This window comes from Rattus norvegicus, chromosome 16, assembly GCF_021556685.1.
Source record: "Rattus norvegicus strain SHRSP/BbbUtx chromosome 16, alternate assembly SHRSP_T2T, whole genome shotgun sequence".
In the NCBI taxonomy this organism is placed as follows: Eukaryota; Metazoa; Chordata; class Mammalia; order Rodentia; family Muridae; genus Rattus; species Rattus norvegicus.
The window spans coordinates 25,857,323-25,884,844 of NC_141549.1; the positions used below are offsets into that span (position 1 = coordinate 25,857,323).

The 27,522-nt window shown below is 41.8% G+C and overlaps 1 protein-coding gene across 2 annotated transcripts in view; it reads right to left on the minus strand.

Annotated features, from left to right (window-relative positions):
• Positions 1–1,425: 1,425 nt before the first annotated feature.
• The window catches only part of LOC148000493 (uncharacterized), a 49,132-nt gene continuing 23,035 nt past the window's right edge, over positions 1,426–27,522 (minus strand). The window contains exons 6-13 of one of the 2 annotated variants that reach the window (XM_087589410.1): positions 27,319–27,355; positions 25,100–25,161; positions 22,277–22,310; positions 21,781–21,823; positions 19,917–20,060; positions 2,572–9,035; positions 2,147–2,469; positions 1,426–1,571 (exon numbers count right to left, since the gene is read on the minus strand). In XM_087589410.1, coding sequence (XP_087445536.1) covers positions 1,549–1,571; positions 2,147–2,469; positions 2,572–9,035; positions 19,917–20,060; positions 21,781–21,823; positions 22,277–22,310; positions 25,100–25,161; positions 27,319–27,355 — 7,130 coding nt within the window. In that variant the 3' untranslated portion in view covers positions 1,426–1,548. The remainder of the gene's footprint in view (positions 1,572–2,146; positions 2,470–2,571; positions 9,036–19,916; positions 20,061–21,780; positions 21,824–22,276; positions 22,311–25,099; positions 25,162–27,318; positions 27,356–27,522) is intronic. The other variant, XM_087589411.1, reaches the window with a different exon arrangement.

The following is a 27,522-nucleotide window of genomic DNA, read 5'->3' on the forward strand; positions in this document are numbered from 1 at the left end:
CAATTTAATGATATAAAAAAATGTAATTTCTTTAACTTAAACATGTTAAAGTGCTGAATAGATGGGCTCTAAAAGAAACATTGGAAAAGTATTTATGACTTAATTCAATGATTATGTTTTCTTATAGAAGGCCTAGGATTGGCTCTCTTTAGTTATACAGGCCTCTTATGCCTAGGAGCCCTAAATAGGAATGCAATCCAGTGGGGCTCAGTGAAAAGGAAGGTAAGCATGACCCCTCCCTCTCAGGAGGAAGCCCATAAAATACAGGATGCCCATGATAGACTCTACAGACCCAAGAAGGTAGAAAAAGAAGGGCACAAGAAAGGATATTTGAGAATATAGAATGGTCATGGAAGGCATATGGATGGATGAAAGGAGCTGATTAAGAAAGGAGATAGAAAGGGATAGGGTCAGGCAGGGTTCAGTGTGGGAAGGAGGAGGGAACCATGATAATGAATGGAGATCTGTAACTTGTAAGGGTGTTGAGTGAGGGTACAACCTCAGAGAGAGAGACAGAGAATGGGATAGGGGAGGCACACAAGAATCAGTGGAGGTTGTGAATCATAGCCTTGGGGATACAGAGCCTGGGGTGACTGGCTCTTCTAGCTACGCAGCAAGCCCACTGGAGCAATTCGAACATCAACCCAACCACAAAACTTTAAATCCAATTTTTTTCCTGTCTACAGTCAATGAAGGAACAGGGCTGGAGGAGAGATTGAGGGAAAAGCCAACCACCAGCCTACCCAACTTGAAACCCATCGCATTGTCAAGCAACAGTCCCTGACACTATTAATGATATCCTGTTATGCTTGCAGACAGAGTCTAGCATAGGCTGTCCCATGAGAGGGTTCACCCAGAAGCTGACTTAGATGAACACTCCCAGCTAAAATTGGATGGATCTTGAAGACTGTCATGGAAAAATAAGTGGAAGGATTGCAGTCCCTCAGACGATAAGAACGCCACAGGAAGACTAACCAAATCACCTGACCTGGACTCTTAGGGCTCTTAGAGACTGAACCACCAACCAAAGAACATACAGAGGCTGGTCCTAAGCCTCCACACACATAGGTAGGAGATGTGCAGCTTGATCTTTGTGTGAGTCCCAAACAATTACAGCATGGGTTATCCTAAAGGATGTTGCCTGTATGCAGAATAGGTTCTTCTAGCTAGATTGTGTCCTAGATTAGTCTCACAGAGACTTCATGTTCCAGGGTGGGAAGATAACCAAATGGCCCCTACCCACTGAGAGGAGAAGGAGAGTGGGGCACAAGGGAACAATTATGGGAGAGGCTGACAGGGAGGGGGCAGTGAGCAGGATGTAAAGTAAATAAGTAAATATTAAAATTGAAAATATTAAAATTGAAAATAATTGAAAAAAGTTTCCAGGAAGCATCACATGGCACAACTGAGACTCCAATGAAACAATCAATTTTTACTTCAGTCTACAATCAGACTGAACATTTTATTTTAAAATTTATATATATGATCAATTCTCCCACACAGACTGTGTTTTGATATTCCAATCGATCCTGGAGGAGCATCAAGGGTCTAGGGATCAGGAGCCGCAGCCACTAGAAGAAAAAGAAGAATTATTAACAGTATCATCAGGCACATCTCTGGTGATATTGTCATGCCCAGCATCAACAACATCAGTGTCATTATCATGTAGATATCAATGTAGACATATCAATGTAGAGAGAAACAGTGAGAAGGTGGATGCTTCTCTTGTTATTTTTAATCTCAGAAGTTGCTTCTTTTGGAATGTTGCGGTCAAAGGCTATGCTAACTTCAGAAGTCAGAGTTCAGAATGACAGCGATAAATAGACAATAACATTTAACAGGAAGTTTTCCCGGCTTAGTCATTCAGGAAACACATGTTTTCACTGGAAGTGACAATAATCTCCTCATTCTAGAATAGGAAACATCCAAGTAGGAAAAAATATTACCTGGTCAGTTGTATTTCTCTAAACTGGATTTGTTACATTATGAAAATTATTTTCTATAAATTGAGAAAAAATAAAGTTTTCAGGTTCTAGGTTATGCGTAAATAGCCCTATAGAAGTATGAAATTTATTAACAAAAGAGACCTAGGTTTCTAGTAAAACAATCTTAATCTATTTTAAGCTACTATTTTAGTTTAACTTACCTGGTCCGACTCTCTTCTTAGTGGGAGCTCCTTGGCCATTTTCTTCATGCCATGCTTGTTGAATTTGGATTTTCATCCATGTTATGATGGATAAGAGTGAGGATATAAGCCATATGAAGAGCAAAAAAGGTATGCGTGGTATCTCTGTTGCCCGAAGATATCCACTCTCCCTGAGAAGGATCAAGCTGTGGTTTATTGGTTCAGCTCGTGCGGAAGCATGAAAAATATCCTCAGCACCCTGAGTAGCAGGCAGACCTTCTTCTACGTCAGGAGTAAAAGAAGATTCCTCATCTGAAGTAGCAGAATCAAATATTTCTTCTTCACTAAGGGATATCAAAAGAGTCAGGTTAGTCATTTGAATGGAGTCAAGGGAATAACAAGTGCAGGAACCAGGAGTGGGCTCTGGGTCAGCATGGGGTTTGTACCTTGTACTCTCCTTGTAAAGAGGTAAATCAACTACATAATCCAATCCAATGTGACTAGCTGGTCCTGAGTCATGACTCTCAACTAACACACTACTGTCAGCAGCACATGTAACAGACAGCCGAGGTTCAAGAGCAGCCAGACAGTCAGCAACAATGGCAGGATCTGTAGGCTCAGCATCAATAGCAGCCATACTGTCAGCAGGGTGGGTGGACATACTGGACTCAGGCTGAACAGCAGGCAGACAGTCAGCAGTACTGGAGCAATTAGTATGTTCAGGCTCAACAGCAGTCAGAATGTCAGCATGGTGGGTGGCCATAGTTGGCTCTGGCTCAGCAGAGTCCAGACAGTCAGCAGCTTTGGTGGAATTAGTCAGTTCAGGCTCAATAGCTACCAAACTGTCAGCAGGGTGTGGGGACATAGATGACTCAGGCTGAACAGAATCCAGACAGTCAGCAGGGTGGTTTGACCTAGTTAGCTCAGGCTGAACAGTAGCCAGACAATCAGCAGCTTTGGTGGAAAAAGTAGGCTCAGGCTCAACAGATGCCAAAGTGTCAGCAGGCTGGGTGGACATGGTTGGCTCAGCCTTGAGAGAAGCCAGACAGTCAGCAGCTTTATTGGCATGAGACAGCTCATGCTCAAGAGCAGCCAGACTGTCGGAACGGGGGGTGGGCATAGCTGGCTCTTGTTCAATAGAGTCCAAACCGTCAGCAGCATTGGTAGAATTATTATGTTCAGGCTCAACAGCTGCCAAACTGTCAGCAGGCTGGGTGGACATGGTTGTCTCAGTCCCAACAGAAGCCAGACAATCAGTAGCATTGGTGGAATTAATCAGCTCAGCCTGGAGAGAAGCCAGACAGCCAGCATCTTTGTTGGCATGAGACAGCTCATGCTCAAGAGCAGCCAGACTGTCGGCACGGTGGGTGGACATAGCTGGCTCTGGCTCAACATAGGCCAGGCAGTCAGCAGCACTGGAGGATTTAGTCGACTCAGGCTCAAGAGCAGCCAGACAGTAAGCAGCATTGGAGGAATGTGTAGGCTCAAGCTCATCAGTAGCCATATTGTCAGCAGGGTGGGTGGACATAGTTGTCTCAGTCCCAACAGAAGCCAAACAATCAGAAGCATTGGTAGAATCAATTGACTCAGCCTTCTGAGAAGCCAGACAGTCAGCAGTGTTGTTGGAATTAGTCAGCTCATGCTCAAGAGCAGCCAGACTGTCGGCACGGTGGGTGGGCTTAGCTGGCTCTTGTTCAACAGAGTCCAGACCGTCAGCAGCATTGGTGGAATTATGTTCAGGCTCAACAGCTGCCAAACTGTCAGTAGGCTGGGTGGACATGGTTGTCTCAGTCCCAACAGAAGCCAGACAATCAGTAGCATTGATGGAATTAATCAGCTCAGCCTTGAGAGAAGCCAGACAGTCAGCATCTTTGTTGACATGAGACAGCTCATGCTCAAGAGCAGCCAGACTGTCGGCACGGTGGGTGGACATACCTGGCTCTGGCTCAACATAGGCCAGACAGTCAGCAGAATTGGAGGATTTAGTCGACTTAGGCTCAAGAGCAGCCAGACAGTAAGCAGCATTGGTCGAATTTGTAGGCTCAAGCTCATCAGTAGCCATATTATCAGCAGGGTGTGTGGACATAGATGACTCAGGCTGAACAGAGTCCAGACAGTAAGCAGGGTGGTTTGACCTAGTTAGCTCTGGCAGAACAGTAGCCAGAAAATCAGCAGCTCTGGTGGAAATTGTAGGCTCAGGCTCAACAGCTGCCGAACTGTCAGCAGGCTGGGTGGACATGGTTGGCTCAGCCTTGAGAGAAGCCAGACAGTCAGCAGCTTTGTTGGCATGAGACAGCTCATGCTCAAGAGCAGCCAGACTGTCGGCATGGTGGGTGGACATAGCTGGCTCTGGCTCAACGGAGTCCAGACTGTCAGCAGCATTGGTAGAATCATTATAGTCAGGCTCATGAGCAATAGGAATATCAGCAAGGTGGGTAGACATGGTTGTCTCAGACCCAACAGAAGCCAGAATATCAGCAGTATTGGAGGAATTAGTCGACTGGGGCTCAAGAGCGACCAGAAAGTAAGCAGCATAGGTGGAATGTGTAGGCTCAAGCTCATCCGTAGCCATATTGTCAGCAGGGTGGGTGGACATAGTTGTCTCAGTCCCAACAGAAGCCAAACAATCAGTAGCATTGGTAGAATCAATTGACTCAGCCTTCTGAGAAGCCAGACAGTCAGCAGTGTTGTTGGAATTAGTCAGCTCATGCTCAAGAGCAGCCAGACTGTTGGAACGGTGGGTGGGATTAGCTGGCTCTTGTTCAACAGAGCCCAGACCATCAGCAGCATTGGTGGAACTATTATGTTCAGGCTCAACAGCTGCCACACTGTCAGTAGGCTGGGTGGACATGGTTGTCTCAGTCCCAAAAGAAGCCAGACAATCAGTAGCATTGATGGAATTAATCAGCTCAGTCTTGAGAGAAGGCAGGCAGTCAGCATCTTTGTTGGCATGAGACAGCTCATGCTCAAGAGCAGCCAGACTGTCGGCACGGTGGGTGGACATACCTGGCTCTGGCTCAACATAGGCCAGACAGTCAGCAGCATTGGAGGATTTAGTCGACTCAGGCTCAAGAGCAGCCAGACAGTAAGCAGCGTTGGTCGAATTTGTAGGCTCAAGCTCATCAGTAGCCATATTATCAGCAGGGTGTGTGGACATAGATGACTCAGGCTGAACAGAGTCCAGACAGTCAGCAGGGTGGTTTGACCTAGTTAGCTCTGGCAGAACAGTAGCCAGAAAATCAGCAGCTCTGGTGGAAATTGTAGGCTCAGGCTCAACAGCTGCCGAACTGTCAGCAGGCTGGGTGGACATGGTTGGCTCAGCCTTGAGAGAAGCCAGACAGTCAGCAGCTTTGTTGGCATGAGACAGCTCATGCTCAAGAGCAGCCAGACTGTCGGCATGGTGGGTGGACATAGCTGGCTCTGGCTCAACGGAGTCCAGACTGTCAGCAGCATTGGTAGAATCATTATGGTCAGGCTCATGAGCAATAGGAATATCAGCAAGGTGGGTAGACATGGTTGTCTCAGACCCAACAGAAGCCAGAATATCAGCAGCATTGGAGGAATTAGTCGACTGGGGCTCAAGAGCCGCCAGAAAGTAAGCAGCATTGGTGGAATGTGTAGCCTCAAGCTCATCAGTAGCCATATTGTCAGCCGGGTGGGTGGACATAGTTGTCTCAGTCCCAACAGAACCCAAACAATCAGTAGCATTGGTAGAATCAATTGACTCAGCCTTCTGAGAAGCCAGACAGTCAGCAGTGTTGTTGGAATTAGTCAGCTCATGCTCAAGAGCAGCCAGACTGTCGGCACGGTAGGTGGGCTTAGATGGCTCTTGTTCAACAGAGTCCTTACCGTCAGCAGTATTGGTGGAATTATGTTCAGGCTCAACAGCTGCCAAATTGTCAGTAGGCTGGGTGGACATGGTTGTCTCAGTCCCAACAGAAGCCAGACAATCAGTAGCATTGGTGGAATTAATCAGCTCAGCCTTGAGAGAAGCCAGACAGTCAGCATCTTTGTTGGCATGAGACAGCTCATGCTCAAGAGCAGCCAGACTGTCGGCACGGTGGGTGGACATAGCTGACTCTGGCTCAACATAGGCCAGACAGTCAGCAGCATTGGAGGATTTAGTCGACTCAGGCTCAAGAGCAGCCAGTGTGTCAGCAGGGTGATTGGACATAGTTGGCTCTGGTTCCACATCAGGCAGACTGTCAGCAGGGTGGGTGGACATGTTTGGCTCAGACTCAAGGTCAGCCAGACAGTCAGCAGCTTTGGTAGAAGTATTATGTGCAGGCTCGTCAGCAGTCAGAATGTCAGCAGGGTGGGTGGACATAGTCGGCTCAGGCTCAACAGCTGCCATACTGTCAGCAGGGTTGGTGGACATAGCGGGCTCTGGTGCAACAGCAGCCCGACAGTCAGCGGCATTGGTAGAAATAGTCGGATCAGGCTCAAGGTCAGCCAGACAGTCAGCAGTGTTGTTGAAATTAGTCAGCTCAGGCTCAAGAGCAGCCAGAGTGTCAGCAGGGTGGGTGGACATAGTTGGCTCTGGTTCCACATCTGGCAGACAGTCAGCAGGGTAGGTGGACATAGTTGGCTCTGGTGCAACAGCAGCCTGAAAGTCAGCGGCATTGGTAGAAATAGTCGGATCAGGCTCAAGCTCAGCCAGACAGTCAGCAGTGTTGTTGAAATTGGTCAGCTCAGGCTCAAGAGCAGCCAGAGTGTCAGCAGGGTGGGTGGACATAGTTGGCTCTGGTTCCACATCAGGCAGACTGTCAGCAGGGTGGGTGGACATGTTTGGCTCAGGCTCAAGGTCAGCCCGACAGTCAGCAGCTTTGGTAGAAGTATTATGTTCAGGCTCGTCAGCAGTCAGAATGTCAGCAGGGTGGGTGGACATAGTCGGCTCAGGCTCAACAGCTGCCATACTGTCAGCAGGGTTGGTGGACATAGCGGGCTCTGGTGCAACAGCAGCCCGACAGTCAGCGGCATTGGTAGAAATAGTCGGATCAGGCTCAAGGTCAGCCAGACAGTCAGCAGTGTTGTTGGAATTTGTCAGCTCAGGCTCAAGAGCAGCCAGAGTGTCAGCAGGGTGGGTGGACATAGTTGGCTCTGGTTCCACATCAGGCAGAGAGTCAGCAGGGTGGGTGGACATAGTTGGCTCTGGTGCAACAGCAGTCTGAAAGTCAGCGGCATTGGTAGAAATAGTCGGATCAGGCTCAAGGTCAGCCAGACAGTCAGCAGTGTTGTTGAAATTGGTCAGCTCAGGCTCAAGAGCAGCCAGAGTGTCAGCAGGGTGGGTGGACATAGTTGGCTCTGGTTCCACATCAGGCAGACTGTCAGCAGGGTGGGTGGACATGTTTGGCTCAGGCTCAAGGTCAGCCAGACAGTCAGCAGCTTTGGTAGAATTATTATGTTCAGGCTCATCAGCAGTCAGAATGTCAGCAGGGTGGGTGGACATAGTCGGCTCAGGCTCAACAGCTGCCATACTGTCAGCAGGGTTGGTGGACATAGCAGGCTCTGGTGCAACAGCAGCCTGAAAGTCAGCGGCATTGGTAGAAATCGTCGGATCAGGCTCAAGGTCAGCCAGACAGTCAGCAGTGTTGTTGGAATTAGTCAGCTCAGGCTCAAGAGCAGCCAGAGTGTCAGCAGGGTGGGTGGACATAGTTGGCTCTGGTTCCACATCTGGCAGACAGTCAGCAGGGTAGGTGGACATAGCAGGCTCTGGTGCAACAGCAGCCTGAAAGTCAGCGGCATTGGTAGAAATCGTCGGATCAGGCTCAAGGTCAGCCAGACAGTCAGCAGTGTTGTTGGAATTGGTCAGCTCAGGCTCAAGATCAGCCAGAGTGTCAGCAGGGTGGGTGGACATAGTTGGCTCTGGTTCCACATCTGGCAGACAGTCAGCAGGGTAGGTGGACATAGTTGGCTCTGGTGCAACAGCAGCCTGAAAGTCAGCGGCATTGGTAGAAATAGTCGGATCAGGCTCAAGGTCAGCCAGACAGTCAGCAGTGTTGTTGAAATTGGTCAGCTCAGGCTCAAGAGCAGCCAGAGTGTCAGCAGGGTGGGTGGACATAGTTGGCTCTGGTTCCACATCAGGCAGACTGTCAGCAGGGTGGGTGGACATGTTTGGCTCAGGCTCAAGGTCAGCCAGACAGTCAGCAGTGTTGTTGAAAGTAGTCAGCTCAGGCTCAAGAGCAGCCAGAGTGTCAGCAGGGTGGGTGGACATAGTTGGCTCTGGTTCCACATCAGGCAGACAGTCAGCAGGGTGGGTGGACATAGTTGGCTCTGGTGCAACAGCAGCCTGAAAGTCAGCGGCATTGGTAGAAATCGTCGGATCAGGCTCAAGGTCAGCCAGACAGTCAGCAGTGTTGTTGGAATTAGTCAGTTCAGGCTCAAGAGCAGCCAGAGTGTCTGCAGGGTGATTGGACATAGTTGGCTCTGGTTCCACATCAGGCAGACTGTCAGCAGGGTGGGTGGACATGTTTGGCTCAGGCTCAAGGTCAGCCAGACAGTCAGCAGTGTTGTTGAAAGTAGTCAGCTCAGGCTCAAGAGCAGCCAGAGTGTCAGCAGGGTGGGTGGACATAGTTGGCTCTGGTTCCACATCAGGCAGACAGTCAGCAGGGTGGGTGGACATAGTTGGCTCTGGTGCAACAGCAGCCTGAAAGTTAGCGGCATTGGTAGAAATCGTCGGATCAGGCTCAAGGTCAGCCAGACAGTCAGCAGTGTTGTTGGAATTAGTCAGCTCACGCTCAAGAGCAGCCAGACAGTCAGTAGCATTTGTAGAATTTGTTGGGTCAGGCTCGGCAGCATCCAGGCTGTCAGCAGTAGAGGTGGAAGCTTCACGATCAGCAGTAGCCTTAGGAATAGAATTTCTATGCTCAGAAGACACCGCATAGAAATTATCTGTTTTATATTTTTCATCCTAAAACGAAAATTAGCAGTGATACTTTTGATTGAAAATTTACTGATTTTATTCATTCTATCACCCTTCTGATAATGTCAGAACCTGGATTCATAGTCCCCAAACTATTTGTGTATTCTGTCGAAAGTTAGCACGACATTCAGTGACATTCAGTGAAGTCTGCTTCCTGTCTGCTTGAGTAATTGGCCCAGAGTTTTTCAAAGTCTTTACTGTGGATCTCTTTAGGTTTATACTTAGATTTCTTCTGCTCTTTGCTACCTGAAGTCATTTTTCCTTGTAAGATGGAAATATATAAATAGAAAGGACAAAATGTGACTCTTGGCCTCTGATGTTTTGCTCTACTCTTCCTCTAAATAGTGATTTTGTAATATTCTCTTTCCTTCATATTCTATGGTTCATTCTGCACTGTTTCTCTCTAAAACTCTCCAAGTAAAAAGGCCACCTCCCTCCCTCCGCCCCTCCCTCACTCCTCCCTCTCTCTCTCTCTCTCTCTCTCTCCCCCCGTCTTTTTGTACTTTCTGCTGCACTACCCCTCAAGTAGCCACTTTTCTTATTCCTTCGTGAGAGAGATGGGAATATTCTTTATACCAAATCTTTCTCTGGATAATCACCCTCTCTTTCATGCAATTAAGCATCACTTTTAAACGAGGTGCTTCATTCTATAAACTAAGGTTACATTGATTACTTAGCATTAAGGGTGGGTACTAAGGAAATGTCTACATTCCAGTTTGAGAGATTAAATGTCTGTGCAAAGGCTGAACCACAGCAATTAGTAGAAATTTGTTTATAAGTAAACAACGCAATCTGGGAGGAGGGCACAGTATCGTCAACTATTCTGTAACATCATGACTATTGCTACACTTACAGGATGTATATTAAGACCTCATCCAGCACCTCTGTGGTGGCTTGAATGTCAACAGCCCCATAGGCTCACATTATGCTTGCTGTGCAGAGCGCTGAATTATTTTCAAAAGGAGTAGGTGGTGGGGCTGTTTTGTAGTAAAACTGTTGCCAGGATGAGGTTTAAGATTTCAATAGAGAGACAGAGCTGGAAACAGAGTAGAACAACAGTGCTTTCTTTTGGCATCTGAGACACCGCCAGAACCTGAAGGGACTGACCATATAAACAGTTCTCTACACCCAAATCCTGTGGGAGGGAGAGCTAAACCTTCAGAGAGGCAGACATGCCTGGGAAACCAGAAGAGACTGCACTCTGCACACATTACTGACTCCAGAGGAAAACACCAAACGCCATCTGGAACCCTGGTGCACAGAAGCTCCCGGAAAGGGCGGTCAGAACTTCCTGGTGGCTGCCGCCGCGGAGAGCTCATAAGCAACACCCCATGAGCAACCTTGAGCCTCCGGATCACAGGTAAGACCAACTTTTCTGCTCCAAGTGACCTGCCTGGTGAATTCAGGGCACAGGCCCACAGGAACAGCTGAAGACCTGTAGATAGGAAAAACTACACGCCCCAAAGCAGAACACTCTGTTCCCATAACTGGCTGAAAGAAAACAGGAAAAAAGGTCTACAGCACTCCTGAAAAACAGGCATATAGGACAGTCTAGCCACTGTCAGAAATAGCAGAACAAAGTAACACTAGAGATAATCTGATGGCGAGAGGCAAGCACAGGAACCCAAGCAACAGAAACCAAGACTACATGGCATCATCGGAGCCCAATTCTCCCACCAAAGCAAACACAAAATATCCAAACACACAAGAAAAGCAAGATCTAGTTTCAAAATCATATTTGATCATGATGCTGGAGAACTTCCAGAAAGACGTGAATAACTCCCTTAGAGAACAAGTAGAAGCCGACAGAGAGGAATCGCAAAAATCCCTGAAAGAATTCCAGGAAAACATAAATAAACAAGTAGAAGCCCATAGAGAGGAGTCACAAAAATCCCTGAAAGAATTCCAGGAAAACACAATCAAACAGTTGAAGGAATTGAAAATGGAAATAGAAGCAATCAAGAAAGAACACATGGAAACAACCCTGGAAATACAAAACCTAAAGAAGAGACAAGGAGCTGTAGATACGAGCTTCACCAACAGAATACAAGATATGGAAGAGAGAATCTCAGGAGCAGAAGATTCCATAGAAATCATCAACTCAACAGTCAAAGATAATGTAAAGCAGAAAAAGCTACTGGTCCAAAACATACAGGAAATCCAGGACTCAATGAGAAGATCAAACCTAAGGATAATAGGTATAGAAGAGAGTGAAGACTCCCAGCTCAAAGGACCAGTAAATATCTTCAACAAAATCATAGAAGAAATCTTCCCTAACCTAAAGAAAGAGATACCCATAAGCATACAAGAAGCCTACAGAACTCCAAATAGATTGGACCAGAAAAGAAACAGCTCCCGTCACATAATAGTCAAAACACCAAACGCACAAAATAAAGAAAGAATATTAAAAGCAGTAAGGGAAAAAGATCAAGTAACATAAAGGCAGACCTATCAGAATCATACAGACTTTTCGCCAGAAACTATAAAATCCAGAAGATCCTGGACAGATGTCATACAGAACCTAAGAGAACACAAATGCCAGCCCAGGTTACTGCATCCTGCAAAACTCTCAATTAACATAGATGAAGAAACCAAGATATTCCAGGACAAAACCAAATTTACACAATATCTTTCTACAAATCCAGCACTACAAAGGATAATAAATGGTAAAGCCCAACATAAGGAGGCAAGAGATACCCTAGACGAAGCAAGAAACTAATCGTCTTGGCAACAAAACAAAGAGAAGAAAAGCGCACAAACATAACCTCATATCCAAATATGAATATAACAGGAAGCAATAATCACTATTCCTTAATATCTCTCAACATCAATGGCCTCAACTCCCCAATGAAAAGACATAGATTAACAAACTGGATACGCAACGAGGACCCTGCATTCTGCTGCCTACAGGAAACACACCTCAGAGACAAAGACAGACACTACCTCAGAGTGAAATGCTGGAAAACAACTTTCCAAGCAAATGGTCAGAAGAAGCAAGCTGGAGTAGCCATTCTAATGTCAAATAAAATCAATTTTCAACCAAAAGTCATCAAAAAAGATAAGGAAGGACACTTTATATTCATCAAAGGAAAAATCCACCAAGATGAACTCTCAATCCTAAATATCTATGCCCCAAATACAAGGGCACCTACATACATAAAAGAAACCTTACTAAAGCTCAAAACACACATTGCACCTCACACAATGATGGTAGGAGATTTCAACACCCCACTCTCATCAATGGACAGATCATGGAAATAGAAATTAAACAGAGACCTAGACAGATTAAGAGAATTCATGAGCCAAATGGACTTAACGGATATTTATAGAACATTCTATCCTAAAGCAAAAGGATATACCTTCTTCTCAGCTCCTCATGGTACTTTCTCCAAAATTGACCATATAATTGGTCAAAAAACGGGCCTCAACAGGTACAGAAAGATAGAAATAATCCCATGCATCTTATCAGACCACCATGGCCTAAAGTTGGTCTTCAATAACAATAATGGAAGAATGTCCACATATACGTGGAAATAAAACAATGCTCTATTCAATGATAACCAGGTCAAGGAAGAAATAAAGAAAGAAATTAAAGATTGCTTAGAATTTAATGAAAACGAAGGTACAACATACCCAAACTTATGGGACACAATGAAAGCTGTGCTATGAGGAAACTCATAACGCTGAGTGCCTGCAGAAAGAAAGAGGAAAGAGCATATGTCAGCAGCTTGACAACACCCCTAAACGCTCTAGAACAAAAAGAAGCAAACACACCCAGGAGGAGTAGAATGCAGGAAATAATCAAACTCAGAGCTGAAATCAGCCAAGTAGAAACAAATGGACCATAGAAAGAATCAACAGAACCAAGAGATGGTTCTTTGAGACAATCATTAAGATAGATAAACCCTTAGCCAGACTAACTAGAGGACACAGAGAGTGTGTCCAAATTAACAAAATCAGAAATGAAAAGGGAGACATAACTACAGATTCAGACGAAATTCAAAAAATCATCAGATCTTAGTATAAAAGCCTGTATTCAACAAAACTTGAAAATCTGCAGGAAATGGACAATTTCCTAGACAGATACCAGGTACCAAAGTTAAATCAGGAACATATAAACCAGATAAACAACCCCATAACTCCTAAGGAAATGGAAGCAGTCATTAAAGGTCTCCCAACCAAAAAGGGCCCAGGTCCAGACGGATTCAGTGCAGAATTCTATCAGACCTTCATAGAAGACCTCATACCAATATTCTCCAAACTATTCCACAAAAATGAAACAAACGGAGCACTACCGAATTCCTTCTATGAAGCCACAATTACTCTTATACCTAAACCACACAAAGACCCAACAAAGAAAGAGAACCTCAGAACAATTTCCCTTATGAATATCGACACAAGAATACTCAATAAATATCTGGCAAAACAAATCCAAGAACACATCAAAACAATCATCCACCATGATCAAGTAGGCTTCATCCCAGGCATGCAGGGATAGTTTAATATACGGAAAACCATCAACGTGATCCATTATATAAACAAACTGAAAGAACAGAACCACATGATCATTTCATTAGATGCTGAGAAAGCATTTGACAAAATTCAACACCACTTCATGATAAAAGTCCTGGAAAGAATAGGAATTCAAGGCCCATACCTAAACATAGTAAAAGCCATATAGAGCAAACCAGTTGCTAACATTAAACAATATGGAGAGAAACTTGAAGCAATCCCACTAAAATCAGGGACTAGACAAGGCTGCCCACTCTCTCCCTACTTATTCAATATAGTTCTTGAAGTTCTAGCCAGAGCAATCAGACAACAAATGGAGGTCAAGGGGATACAGATGGGAAAAGAAGAAGTCAAAATATCACTATTTGCAGATGATATGATAGTACATTTAAGTGATCCCAAAAGTTCCACCAGAGAACTACAAAAGCTGATAAACAACTTCAGCAAAGTGGTTGGGTATAAAATTAACTCAAATAAATCAGTAGCCTTCCTCTACACAAAAGAGAAAAAGCTGAGAAAGAAATTAGGGAAATAACACCCTTCATAATAGATCCAAATAATATAAAGTACCTCGGTGTGACTTTATCCAAGCAAGTAAAAGATCTGTACAATAAGAACTTCAAGACTCTGAAGAAAGAAATTGAAGAAGACCTCAGAAGATGGAAAGATCTTCCATGCTCATGGATTGGCAGGATTAATATAGTAAAAATGGCCATCTTACCGAAAGCAATCTACAGATTCAATGCAATCCCCATCAAAATACCAATCCATTTCTTCAAAGAGTTAGAAAGAACAATTTGCAAATTCATCAACAAAAAGCCCAAGATAGCTAAAACTATCCTCAACAATAAAAGGACTTCAGGAGGAATCACTATCCCTGAACTCAAGCACTATTACAGAGCAATAATGATAAAAACTGCATGGTATTGGAACAGAGACAGACAGATAGACCAATGAAACAGAATTGAAGACCCAGAAATGAACCCACACACCTATGGGCACTTGATTTTTGACAAAGGAGCCAAAACCATCCAATGGAAAAAAGATAGCATTTTCAGCAAATGGTGCTGGTTCAACTGGAGGTCAACATGTAGAAGAATGCAGATCGATCCATGCTTATCACCCTGTACAAAGCTTAAGTCCAAGTGGATCAAGGACCTCCACATCAAACCAGATACACTCAAACTAATAGAAGAAAAACTAGGGAAGCATCTGGAACACATGGGCACTGGAAAAAATTTCCTGAACAAAACACCAATGGCTTATGCTCTAAGATCAAGAATCGACAAATGGGATCTCATAAAACTGCAAAGCTTCTGTAAGGCAAAGGACACTGTGGGTAGGACAAAACGGCCACCAACAGATTGGGAAAAGATCTTTACCAATCCTACAACAGATAGAGGCCTTATATCCAAAATATACAAAGAACTCAAGAAGTTAGCCCGCAGCGAGACAAATAACCCTATTAAAAAATGGGGTTCAGAGCTAAACAAAGAATTCACAGCTGAGGAAGGCGAAATGGCTGAGAAACATCTAAAGTAATGTTCAACATCTTTAGTCATAATGGAAATGCAAATCAAAACAACCCTGAGATTTCACCTCACACCAGTGAGAATGGGTAAGATCAAAAACTCAGGTGACAGCAAATGCTGGCGAGGATGTGGAGAAAGGGGAACACTCCTCCATTGTTGGTGGGAAAGCAGACTGGTGCAACCATTCTGGAAATCAGTCTGGAGGTTCCTCAGAAAATTGGACATTGAACTGCCTGAGGATCCAGCTATACCTCTCTTGGGCACATACCCAAAAGTTGCCCCGACATATAAAAAAGACACGTGCTCCACTATGTTCATAGCAGCCTTATTTATAATAGCCAGAAGCTGGAAAGAACCCAGATGCCCTTCAACAGAGGAATGGATACAGAAAATATGGTACATCTACACAATGGAATATTACTCAGCTATCAAAAACAATGACTTTATGAAATTCGTAGGCAAATGGCTGCAACTGGAAAATATCATCCTGAGTGAGGCAACCCAATCACAGAAAAACACACATGGTATGCACTCATTGATAAGTGGCTAGTAGCCCAAATGCTTGAATTACCCTAGATGCATAGAACAAATGAAACTCAAGACGGATGATCAAAATGTGAATGCTTCACTCCTTCTTTAAAAGGGGAACAAGAATACCCTTGGCAGGGAATAGAGAGGCAAAGATTAAAACAGACACAGAAGGAACACCCATTCAGAGCCTGCCCCACATGTGGCCCAATCATATACAGCCACCCAATTAGACAATATGGATAAAGCGATGAAGTGCATGCCGTCAGGATACGGATGTAGATCTCTCCTGAGAGACACAGCCAGAATACAGCAAATACATAGCCGAATGCCAGCAGCAAACCACTGAACTGAGAACGGGACCCCCGTTGAAGGAATCAGAAAAAGAACTCGAAGAGCTCGAAGGAGCTCGAGACCCCTTATGAACAACAATGCCAAGCAACCAGAGCTTCCAGGGACTAAGCCACTACCTAAAGACTATACATGGACTGACCCTGGACTCTGACCTCATAGGTAGCAATAAATATTCTAGTAAGATCACCAGTGGAAGGGGAAGCCCTTGGTCCTGCTAAGACTGAACCCCCAGTGAACATGATTGTTGGGGGGAGGGCAGCAATGGGGGGAGGATGGGGAGGGGAACACCCATAAAGAAGGGGAGGGGGAGGGATTAGGGGGATGTTGGCCTAGAAACCAGGAAAGGGAATAACATTCGAAATGTAAATAAGAAATACTCAAGTTAATAAAAAAAAAGATTTCAATAGACTGGTGTCATTTCCACTAAGTTCTCTCTTTCCTGTGTAGGTCAAGATGTGATCTCTCAGCTGCTGCTTCATCGTCATGCTTGTCTGCCTGAATCATGATGGTGATTTCTGTATCCAATTTAACCAAGAGACCCACTTCACACCATCTCTTTCTTCTAAACATTTTCTTTCCCATGATATTTTTTACAACTATAGAAAGTGACTAACATAAGCATCAGCTAGTTACAATAAGAGTGTATTTAACAGAGTCTGAAGGATTCATTCAAAGCTGTGAAGTGGTGTTACCCAGGGGATTTGGTCACAAAATGTGTTATCAAATTCCATAAAGCTAGCTTAGATAGGATGCCCGGAACACTCGTTGATTTAAATAGATAAATTCAGGAAGTTGGGCTTGTGAATGGGTTTGATGCTGCATTGTAAATGGGAAGCCTCATTGACTCATACTGCATAAGAAATAAGATCTTCACATGTTTGTTCTTCCTTACACCTCAGGGAAACCCATAACATGGCAGTCTACTTTTGACTTTCAGTGCCAGGTTTGAGGATGATTTACGTTTCTTACTTGCAAAACTGACACGTCAAACATTCTCTGCATCAACAAGCAATATATCACAGAGAAGATTCAACAGAACAGGTGAAGGAGCACTGTTGATCAAAGAATAATGTTGAAGAAGCATGCATTTCCTCTTAGTGTTCACACTATTAAAATGGATCATGAGAGAATTTAAGTTCCTTGGATTTCCTGAGAAAGACAGACTTGAATATAGCAAACCATGGGGTATGTTACACACATAGTCATGTTTTCATATGCAATGTGTTACCAGACTACTTATCACTACCCCATTGAACCATCTGGCTGGCAAATATGCATATACACATGTGTGTGCACTTATACGCATGTATGTATTTGTAACTACATATGTGTACGTGAGAAGATGTGTATACATGCATATATATGCAAGTATATGTATATATGTATATATGTATATATATTTACTGCTTTTAAAATAAAAGGAGAAAGATTGGTGTATAGCCGTTTAGAATAAAAATGAAATGTAGTAAGTGTGAATTTCTCATTCATGTGATCTTTTTCTTTCAGCCAAACTAGGCATCACCTTTGAAATGTGCCTGTGTCATTGTAAATCCTGCTGGCTGTACTTGTTTATAATGACTTATACCTGGTATTCCGCTAGCATGGGGTAGAGAACTGGTATTAACTAGCTAAGGTCTTTCATTTTTTTATTTTATACTCATTACACTGCATTTCCCATGTAGTCTTGTGGGAAGTCTTGTGTTCGTTTGGTTTTATTCAAATTTAACATCAGAAATGATGTTTAGTTTTACTTCAGTGACATTTATTCCTTGGAAGAATGGAAACTACCTTTGTCTTAGTTGTCTCTGTAAGATCCCACTGCTGTAATGATATTGTGGATTGTATTCTAATCATGGGCATATAAAATTTAGTTACTATATTCATCACCATTATTTGTACATTCCATAGCATCATAAAATTCTAGTTAGGATAAAATGTGTTTGCATTAGAAATTTTAGTTTCGAAAATTCTAATGACTTTTCACTGCAATAGAAGGTGATTGCCGAATGAATTTCTGTTTATTAAAGTACCTGAGTTCTATGTCTTTGCTAAGTTCTTCCTAGAATAAAAATTACTCAGGTTCATCACCTGTAGTAGTTAATTGGAAACCAAATTTATCTAGGCATAAACGAAGAGCATTTGAGTTTGGTTTCTGTAAATTACAGTTTCTAATGATTCCATTATGTGTAATAATTATATCTGAACTTCCTCTTTCCTAATGATGAAATTAGAGGTCTAGAGGAAGGTAGTTAGCTACGTGTTGACAGTATGCAGTGGAGTAAGGAGTAAGTAGTGTGTGTAAGATCAACAGACACACCCTTCTGCTTGCTTTGTAACTTCTGAAAGGGGATTTAAACAGGAAAGATGGCTGTTACTTTTGAATTTGTTTCTGTACTTTCTGTGACAAAATATCTGATGGGGAAAACCAGTCACTTATTTCAAGGAAGGAACAGGGAGGCCTGACTTTTGGCAGTACATTGTTGGTTCTCACATGCTGGTAGACCGGGAAGCAGATAACACAGTACTGGTACCACAAGTAGTCATAGCCATTAAAATCTACCACTGAAAACCTTCTGCTAGCAAGGCCAGACCCCGAAAGTTAAACAATCTCCCATCAGTGGCCAAGTGTTCAATCACATGAACTCCCATCTCTTTGTCTGATCCTCCCATGCACTGCTTAGCATTTGTGTTAATGTTAAATAACCCCCCACACACACACATGCAGAGTTTATCTACTGTTTGTCTGTTAATGCTAACCAAAGTGTAAATCATACTACCAATGTGATAAACCTACTTGGCAGCCTGACTGACAACTTGAATTTGATACCTGAGACTGGAAACAGAGGAAGGGAAAGATTGATTCCTACAAGTTATCTTTTGATACCTACAATTCAACTTACATTCTCCTACTCCCCAAATAAATTAAGTACAGAATGTCCTTGAACTGACAGAGACCATCCTGCCTGATTTATGAGTTCATGAATTAACTGTGTACACCAACATACCCAGCCTCCTGTTGTGGGCACCCCGCCTATAAGTACTTTGGACTTCAATGGGTAAAACCAGAATGCTGAGGTCCTGTCCAGGAAGTTAAGAAATATCAGAAGATGGACTTCTTATTTCCCCTGATGATAATTTTAATCTTTTTGCCTATCAAACATATTAAATCTGTGTGCTGGAAAAGGGGCTGAGGAGTTTAAAACATTCATTGCTCCTCCAGGACACCTGGCTTTGCTTTGTAAAACACATAATATTGGTTGACAAAATTCTGGAACAACAAGAACAAAGGATGAAATGACCTCTTCTGATTTTTGTGGGAAGCACACGCACATGGTATACAGACAGAATACACGCAAAACATTCACACACATAAAGTCAGTCAATCCAAAGTAAATGAAGCACAACTATGGTGGTCGCTTTCATGTTGACTGTACCTATTTCCAGGAGCATGTACTATTTGGTTTCTGTATTTTTATGACTTCTCCTCAGTGAGTTAAAAACATGCTCATTTTCTGTTTTTTCTTCTGTTTCCATAGTCTAATTTACTATTATTACATTTTATGACAGTGATTCTCAACCTGTCTGTCATACCCTATTGGAGGAAGGCATAGAACAGTCTCACACAGGTTGGCAAAGACCTTCTGAAAATACCAAATCGACATTACAGTTGATGATATTATCAATCTGACACTGATGCAGTAGCAACATAACAGTTGTATGGTTGGGAATCACCACAGCATGAGGAACTGTATTAAAGGTCACAGCGTTAGGAATGTTGAGAAGCAATGCCTAATGCAGTGACTGGCAAGGAGTGAGGATATGGAGAGTGTGAAGGGAATGCTCAAGGCTGATCTTTCTCTACTCGTTCACTACTTGCACTAGGAAGGCATAGGCACAAACACCCATCACTCCCCTTCACAAAAGGAAATAGGTTACTTCTCACATCAGTGGGGATTACTGTTGCAGATGTATTTTCTTCCCATACTTCAAGAATTGGGTCTACCCGAGAAGACACATAAACTCCAGATTTTCTAAAAATATTTTGGATCTTCTTAGGTATTATATGGAATTTTCTTCCCGATTCTCCCTGCAATGCAGAGAAGAGAGTTTACTTTTTATTTGGTCTTGAAATTAACTCTATTCTTTTAGGATGCATGCTTTCACATCAACAATGTTCTTTAGGAATTACAGGATATTGACACATGAAAATCAAAATTATTAAATATAAAATATCTTCTTATATGCCTATTTACAACTTAATAGGATACCATCAAGAAGTTAAAATATTTATGCTAGCCTAGATTAAGAGAAAATCATTAACTGACAAACTTGACCTTGTTCTTGTTGAGACTAAGCTTAATTCATTATCAGTCAATTATTCTGCTTCTAGTTTAAGATGATTATTAATATTAATGAGGCCCCTTCTAACAGTCTTCCTCTTCCATTGTGGGGAATCACAAAATGCACAGTTTTCATTTACAAATAAATGGCAATTTAATTGCTAGCACTGTCCATACCATAGAACCGGTGAAACTGCTTTATAGAAACACAATTGTCCACTGAGTCACATTCAAAAATCATTAAATTGCCACTCTTCATTCACACAGCCCCTCACTATAGGGCTATAGGTTATATAGAAACAGGTTTCTTAACCTGGAGCAGCTCACAGTGATAAAGCAGCCTCAGACTGGATATCGAAATATCTAAGTAAAGCACTACAATATTTTAACTGTTTGAATGTGGCACAAAGAATATAAGTTTATATTATTTTAAAATCCATAAAGAAGAACTTAAATGGAAATATACAGTAATTGACTCCCTGCATCTAAAAATGCTGGATAATTGGGAAAAACACTTGTTGTTTTTCTAGATGAAGAGCTTTCAACGTACCCTCATAGAATCAAATAGAAAATGCTCTATTCTCATAAGACAAACTTGATGAACATATTACAAACTTCTACATAGCCACAATTTCTCCTTAGTGTAAATACACATGAAATAGAGAAACCAAGGAGATGCTCTCATACAGGATCCTAAAATAGCAGTGTCCAAAGGTAGATAAAAATTGCATGCATTTTCCTGAGGGTAAAGTCACTTAGGAGATTCATGGATTATAGAAATGTCTGGACTTACTAAGAAGTACTTATTTTATATAAGTATACAGTAGCTATCATCAGACACACCAGGAGAGATCATCATATCTCATTATAGATGGTCGTCAGTCAACATGTGGTTGCTGTGAATTGGATTCATCAAGACCTCTGGAAGAGCAATCAGTGCTCCTTTTTTTTGGTTTTTTTTTTTTTTTTTGGTTCTTTCAGTCAGTGCTCTTAACCACTGAGCCATCTCTCCAGCCCAGGAAAACCGATATGGGAGAGGGTGAGGGGGAAGGGATGGGGGCTCATGGACCGGAAACCAGGAAGGGGAAAAACATTGGAAAAGTAAGTAAAGAAATATATCTAATAAAAATTTTTTAAAAAAGAAATATTATGGTCTAGTAACAGTCACATTTTAAAATCAGTCAAACATGTACTCATTTCTGCAAACAATACTTGTCAAACATCAGACATCTTCTATTGTACGAGGACTGCGCTCAGTCTTCCACTCACTATGTCTTTTGAGTCCATTCTCTTATTGGCCACCACTACCCACAAGGACTTACTGCTCACTTGCAGTTTGTAGAAATCTCCACATCTACAATGTGGACTCCCTTGAGCAATCTTTCCATATAAAACTGGGATAGTTACACTATTGCTGAATTGTAACAAAATTCATAAGAAAATTAAATTCACAAAGAAGAATTTTACCTTCACAGAGGAGGTAGAGCTGACATTATCCACATTCACACACCTAGGAACAAGAAAGGAGGGCTTGTCAGGGAGCCTTTAGAATAACAGCATGCAACATTCTTCCAACCTTGGTTTTGTGGCTCAATCCCTTCTTCATGAATAAGAAACCCAGGCAAACTAGCCAGTAAACTTCAGGGGATTCTCTCTCACCACCTCCTGCCTCACCATAAGTGCCCCAGGATTCAGATGCACATGAGATCCTCAAGACCTCATGTGGATTCTGAGAATCCAAACTTCCATTCTCACAGACTCATGGCAAGCACTTTATCCACTGAATCATCTCCCTTCCTAAGGATGTTTGTCCATAACTCATGCTGTGTGGGAGATAATTGTTCAGCTTGTGATTATAGAAGAAATAAAGAAGCTGAAATCGGAGTACACAGAGGCAAAGAGAATGTCAGGTTCTGAACATTATACTTTTTACAGATTAATTGTAAAATGCACACATTCTTACCATGGTGATGTTCCTGTAAGTCTCTTACCAGCTTCTAAAGAGGGAAGCAAAATTTGTCACAAAACAACTATAGGAAACATGACAATAAGTACAAAGGCTAATATTTGTGACCCTATATCCTTTGGCACCATTTATGAAAAGCCTTTAAAGTGAATAATTATTGGTAAATAATAAATATATGCAAAAACCTTTCTTCCCATTTCCTAGTATATTTTAAAGACAAAGAGAAAATTTCATCAAAAGTTACTACTTATAAAAATTGTTGTGCAAATTACCTATGATCCTGATCACTATCAGACACAGAAATTATCATCTTAGCCTGAACTGTTGTCCTATAGTGAAAGGTTAAAAGGACAGCGTCATGTTGCCACTGCTGCTTTCTGCCTCTGGACTAGGGATGTTTGCAGCGCTCTAGGTGAGCATGCTCATCTCGTACAGCAGTGAAAGGGGCTGCTACAAAGGTCGACTTGAACTTCCTTCACTGTAGGGGAACATTCATTGCTACCACCGGGAAGCACAGTCTCTGGTGACTGTCGTTGCAGCATAGTCAAATATAGGAGACCCAAAGACCTTTACAAAGTGTTTCCAGCTGCAAGTGTGACAAAGCTCTTGAGAGATCAGTGTGTTACTGTAGTCGAGATCTTCTGAAGAAGATGTTAAGGGCCCTCAGATCTAGCATTGACCCCTAGCTCATTTCCAGCAAAAAGAAGTTCAACATCAACTTCCATTGCTGGCCATGGCAAGAGCAACTGGAAAGACTTCCTTAGTAGTTATGCAACATGAATTATTACTCCAGAGAGAAGCATGAAAGAAACTTGCAGATAGAGCAGCAATCTTACATAAAACATTTTAAAAATATATTTCCACATATAAACCATAGTGTGTCTCATGTTTCACTCTCTGGATAAAGCCTGCCCTCGAAACATGCTTCAGAGAATGAACAACCCTAGTTCATTTCCTTTACAGTATGTAAAACTCCACTGCACACCCCTTGGCATTGCCCATGACCAGAGCAAGTTTTTGTCCTATCAACAAATGGGCTGAGAAAATGTCTCTATGGTGGACCGTATGCTCAGCATGTGTGGGGCCTCTTTCAGTCCTCGACAACACAAACAAAACTCCAGTGCTGAAATACATTTTAAAAAAAGACACCCACATTATGATAATTCTGTTTCTCTCAGGGTTATGTGAAGAGGGTCATTTAGGTTCCTCTACACTATTCTCTGGCTGGCTCTCTCCAAAGGCACAGTAGGTATGAGAGATGCTGTGGTGTAGGTTGCTGAAAGGATAAATTCTGTGGTGCTTCTCCCCCTGTTGGAATCTAATCTTATTCAGACTCAATCAAGGGATCATTCAGTGCTGTGTACTGGAGAATGATGTGGTTTTTCAACCTTCCATCTACTGTGTCAATGTTGTTTTTACTGGAAATTATGTCTTGCAGCATATAAATCAAGTATCACTATATCTTTTGCTAATTAATAGGACTACAGGGAAAAGGTGCTGTCAGAGTAGCCCATATGGAGGCTGCTTTCATTGAATGCTAAGAATATCAGTTTTCATTCCCCAGCACTACCTACAAATCTCACACACCATTCACTTCTCCAAAGGTTCCTGAGTGAGCCAGATATTTATAATATCAAGATATTCACATTAAATGGAAGACAACTAAAAATAACTATAAGATAATCTGTGAATTATAAAATAAGTATGATTGAAATATTATGGAGGGAAAAATTCCAGATTATGCTAATGATATTTAGTCTCCAAAACATAATGAAATTAATTGAATACTGTTTTTGGTTTGCTTTTTAATATGATCATATTTTCACACACTGACACCTATGACATGTAGCAATAATCATATATATAGTATATATGCTAAAACCTGAAATAAAAATGTATTTTATATCAAAGTCAACTTGCTGCTATGTGTCTAGAGAGGACACAAATCATGGAATAGTTTTTTTTTTTTAATCAAAGGTCACTACATGCATCAATAGTTCGATTTGAATATAGTAGCATTGCAGATGATATAATTTGAATTTGAAATTTCTTAGAAGCTCTGGTTGGTTGGCATTGTTGTTCATATGGGGTCTCAAGCCCCTTCAAGCTCCTTCAGTCCTTTCTCTGATTCCTTCAACGGGGGTCCCGTCCTCAGTTCAGTGGTTTAATGATGGCATTTGCCTATGTATTTGCTGTAGTCTGGCTTTGCCTCTCAGGAGAGATCTACATCCGGTTCCTGTCGGCCTGCACTTCTTTGCTTCATCCATCTTATCTAGTTTGGTGGTTGTATAAATTTTTAAAAATCCCATAAAAGAAAAAAGGAAAAAAAAGAAAAAAAAAAGAAATACAGGGTAAAAAATGGAGCAGAGAGGAAAGGAAAGGCTGTCCAGTGACCGGCCCAACTTGGGATCTATCCCATGCATAGGCACCAAACCCTGATACTATTACTGATGCCATGTTGTGCTGGCAAACAGGAGCCTAGCATGGCTGTCCGCTAAGAGGCTCTACCAGAAGCTGACTAAGACAGACGCAGAGACAGCCAACCACTGGATTGATGTCTAGAATGCCTATGGAAAAGTTGTGTAAAGAAATAAAATGTAATTCAATAAAAAGAATGCAAATACATAAAACAACTTTAAAAGAAAAAAAGAAATTTCTTAGAAACAATATCTTAAGTAAATCTGAATTCTAAAAATGGTTGCCAGGAAGTGAAGAATGGATATAAATATATTCATATTTGATTTCCTTACTTTCCTAGCACAAACAAAGTTCTTTCTATAGTTAGGGTAGAATCAGTAGAGGACTTACACTTAATCTTACCTGAATTATGCCGGTTAGAGTTTTTCAAAATGGATTTTAGCTGTCCTGGTGGTCTTACTCCACTGTGGTGTATTTTAAGAATGTTATGTTAATATTCATACTAAACATTAATCCAATGCATTGGATTACTTCTTGCTTGATTTTCTAACTTATATTACATTATAAATTGTTTTAAAAAGCTATTCATTTGTTCTTTAACCAGTTGAGTATGTCTGGGAATACTTTACTTCCAACTTTTCCCCATGTAGAAGAAAGGGAAGGAAATTAGGCCCAAAAATTAGCCCAATGAAACCATTATACAGATACATATATACACACAACCACCTCTCTAGCTTTTGCTCTCATAGCTATACCGAGTGATATTTTTAATCTATAGATGCAATGGAATTAGTCCCCTGACTACATTAATCATAACAGTCTTTGCCCCTGATGCAGTAAGGCACCTATTCCCATGATACTTTGTGAATATTTCACTATCTATGATGGTACCACCCAAGTGGTTTGCTTGTCGAACATCAAATAGATTTCTGTTGCTGCTAGAGCTCTTCAAAACCCACCACTGCATTTGTAATGTTCAAGCTGCTCCTTCTTAACACACGCATGAATGAATCCCAAAGTCACAATCTGCCTGTTTCTGTGCCATTTATCCATTTTTATGAACATAATAAGGTAATAACAGAAACAAAGAACAATAAGACTAATTGCATTGAGACTGTGAAACTGTTTGCACTTCCAAGTATAAGTTAACATGCGTATTTTGCAAGGAGTCTTTGAACAGTTTTAGTATGGAAAAGTTTGAATCTTGATTTTGACATTAGCTTGTATGATTTAGGGAATCTTAAACATGGAGGGAATAAGTCATGTGATAGTATTTATAAAATGATTTCCTGATGCAGAGCCCAAATAAAGAGAACAACATAATTGTCCTCTCTTGTGGAGGTAAGTAATCCTAATGAGCACAGAATGAGCTTGAAATACACCTTTTAATTTTCTACCAAACCAGTGTCTAACCTAGCATCCTGGACAGGAATGGATGGGCCTTCACCTGTATGTTCATGTCCAACTGATATGGAAGGCAAAAACCTCCTTTATAGAGAGATAAATAATAGTCACATGGTCACTTAGTTCTATACATTCAGCTAATCTATTGAGATTCAAAGGATCCATTCCTGTGGAAAACTGATCATATGAATGGATATTTGATGGGTGGAGCTTTCAGGAAGACATGGGTCTTGTGGAATAATTAAAAGGTGAATGACTGGTTCCCATGAGTTCCCATGCCAGGTGCAATCACATGCTCTAGATGTTTCTCTGTCATCCATTTTCACACACTGTCTCCATAGCGGGTTGTTCTGTGGGCCATGCTAGTGTGGCCACATGCCAAGCTAGCCCCAAGCATTCCATAGCCTAGCACCTCTTCCTGTCACAGACTCTTCTCACACTCCCAACAATCCAGTGAAGTCATGACTCAACAAACTGTAACCCAGCAACTGTAACCCAGAGTCATATGTTAATTACTTAATGAACAATACATTTGCACAATCAACTTACAACCAATTGATAAGGACATAAACCACCCACTTAGGTAAGATATAGTTAGTTCATCTAGACACACACAAACCAGTATATATCCATCCCTTAAGAATAGCCATAACAACCTATAAATGTAAAGTGAGAAATGTTAATATCCACCTTCATGGAATCTCAGCCTTTCATTGGATGGACTGCAACTCATGGGTTTCTTCTAAGATATATGATATATGCTACACCTGACAAAAAGTTCCTTTGCCTTCATAGCTGGTGTCAAAGGAGGAAAGAAATGGTTGCCATCTTGTAGTAATGACTGACAACTGAGAATCATCCCACATTATGTACCGTGTCAGAGAGATGAATGCCTGAAATGATAACTATGAGTGTGGGTCTTAGTCCACAAATACAATTTAGTAAGGCTTTGAAAAGCTGAAGAATCTTAAGTGGACATTAACTTGCAGAGTTAATCCTAGCAGGCTCTTTTTAAAAACTGCATAGTTTTTTCTTGGAAATGGCATACTTGTGAGCATACTTTTCACATTCATATAAAGTACACTGAACAAATTTTAGGCTAAAATTATATTCAGAATACTGTGGGACCTGTAAGACACAAGTCTCAAAGTATACCCAAAAAGAATTTGCTTTTTATCTTTGCACTCCTCTAGTACTAATGTACTGTTAAGCCTTACCAGGACAAAGGCCTTTCATCTTTAAAAAACAAGACTTCTGAAAATAAAAACAAAATGTGTATTATTACAAGTATAGAAGAATATTACAAATAAAATTATGAAACTCATTTTTAGTATCAATGTCTATGAGAACAATCTATTGAGTACTCTAGAGTAAATATTCATTTGTAGCCAATTACGTCACTTAGAACCAATCCATTCCCT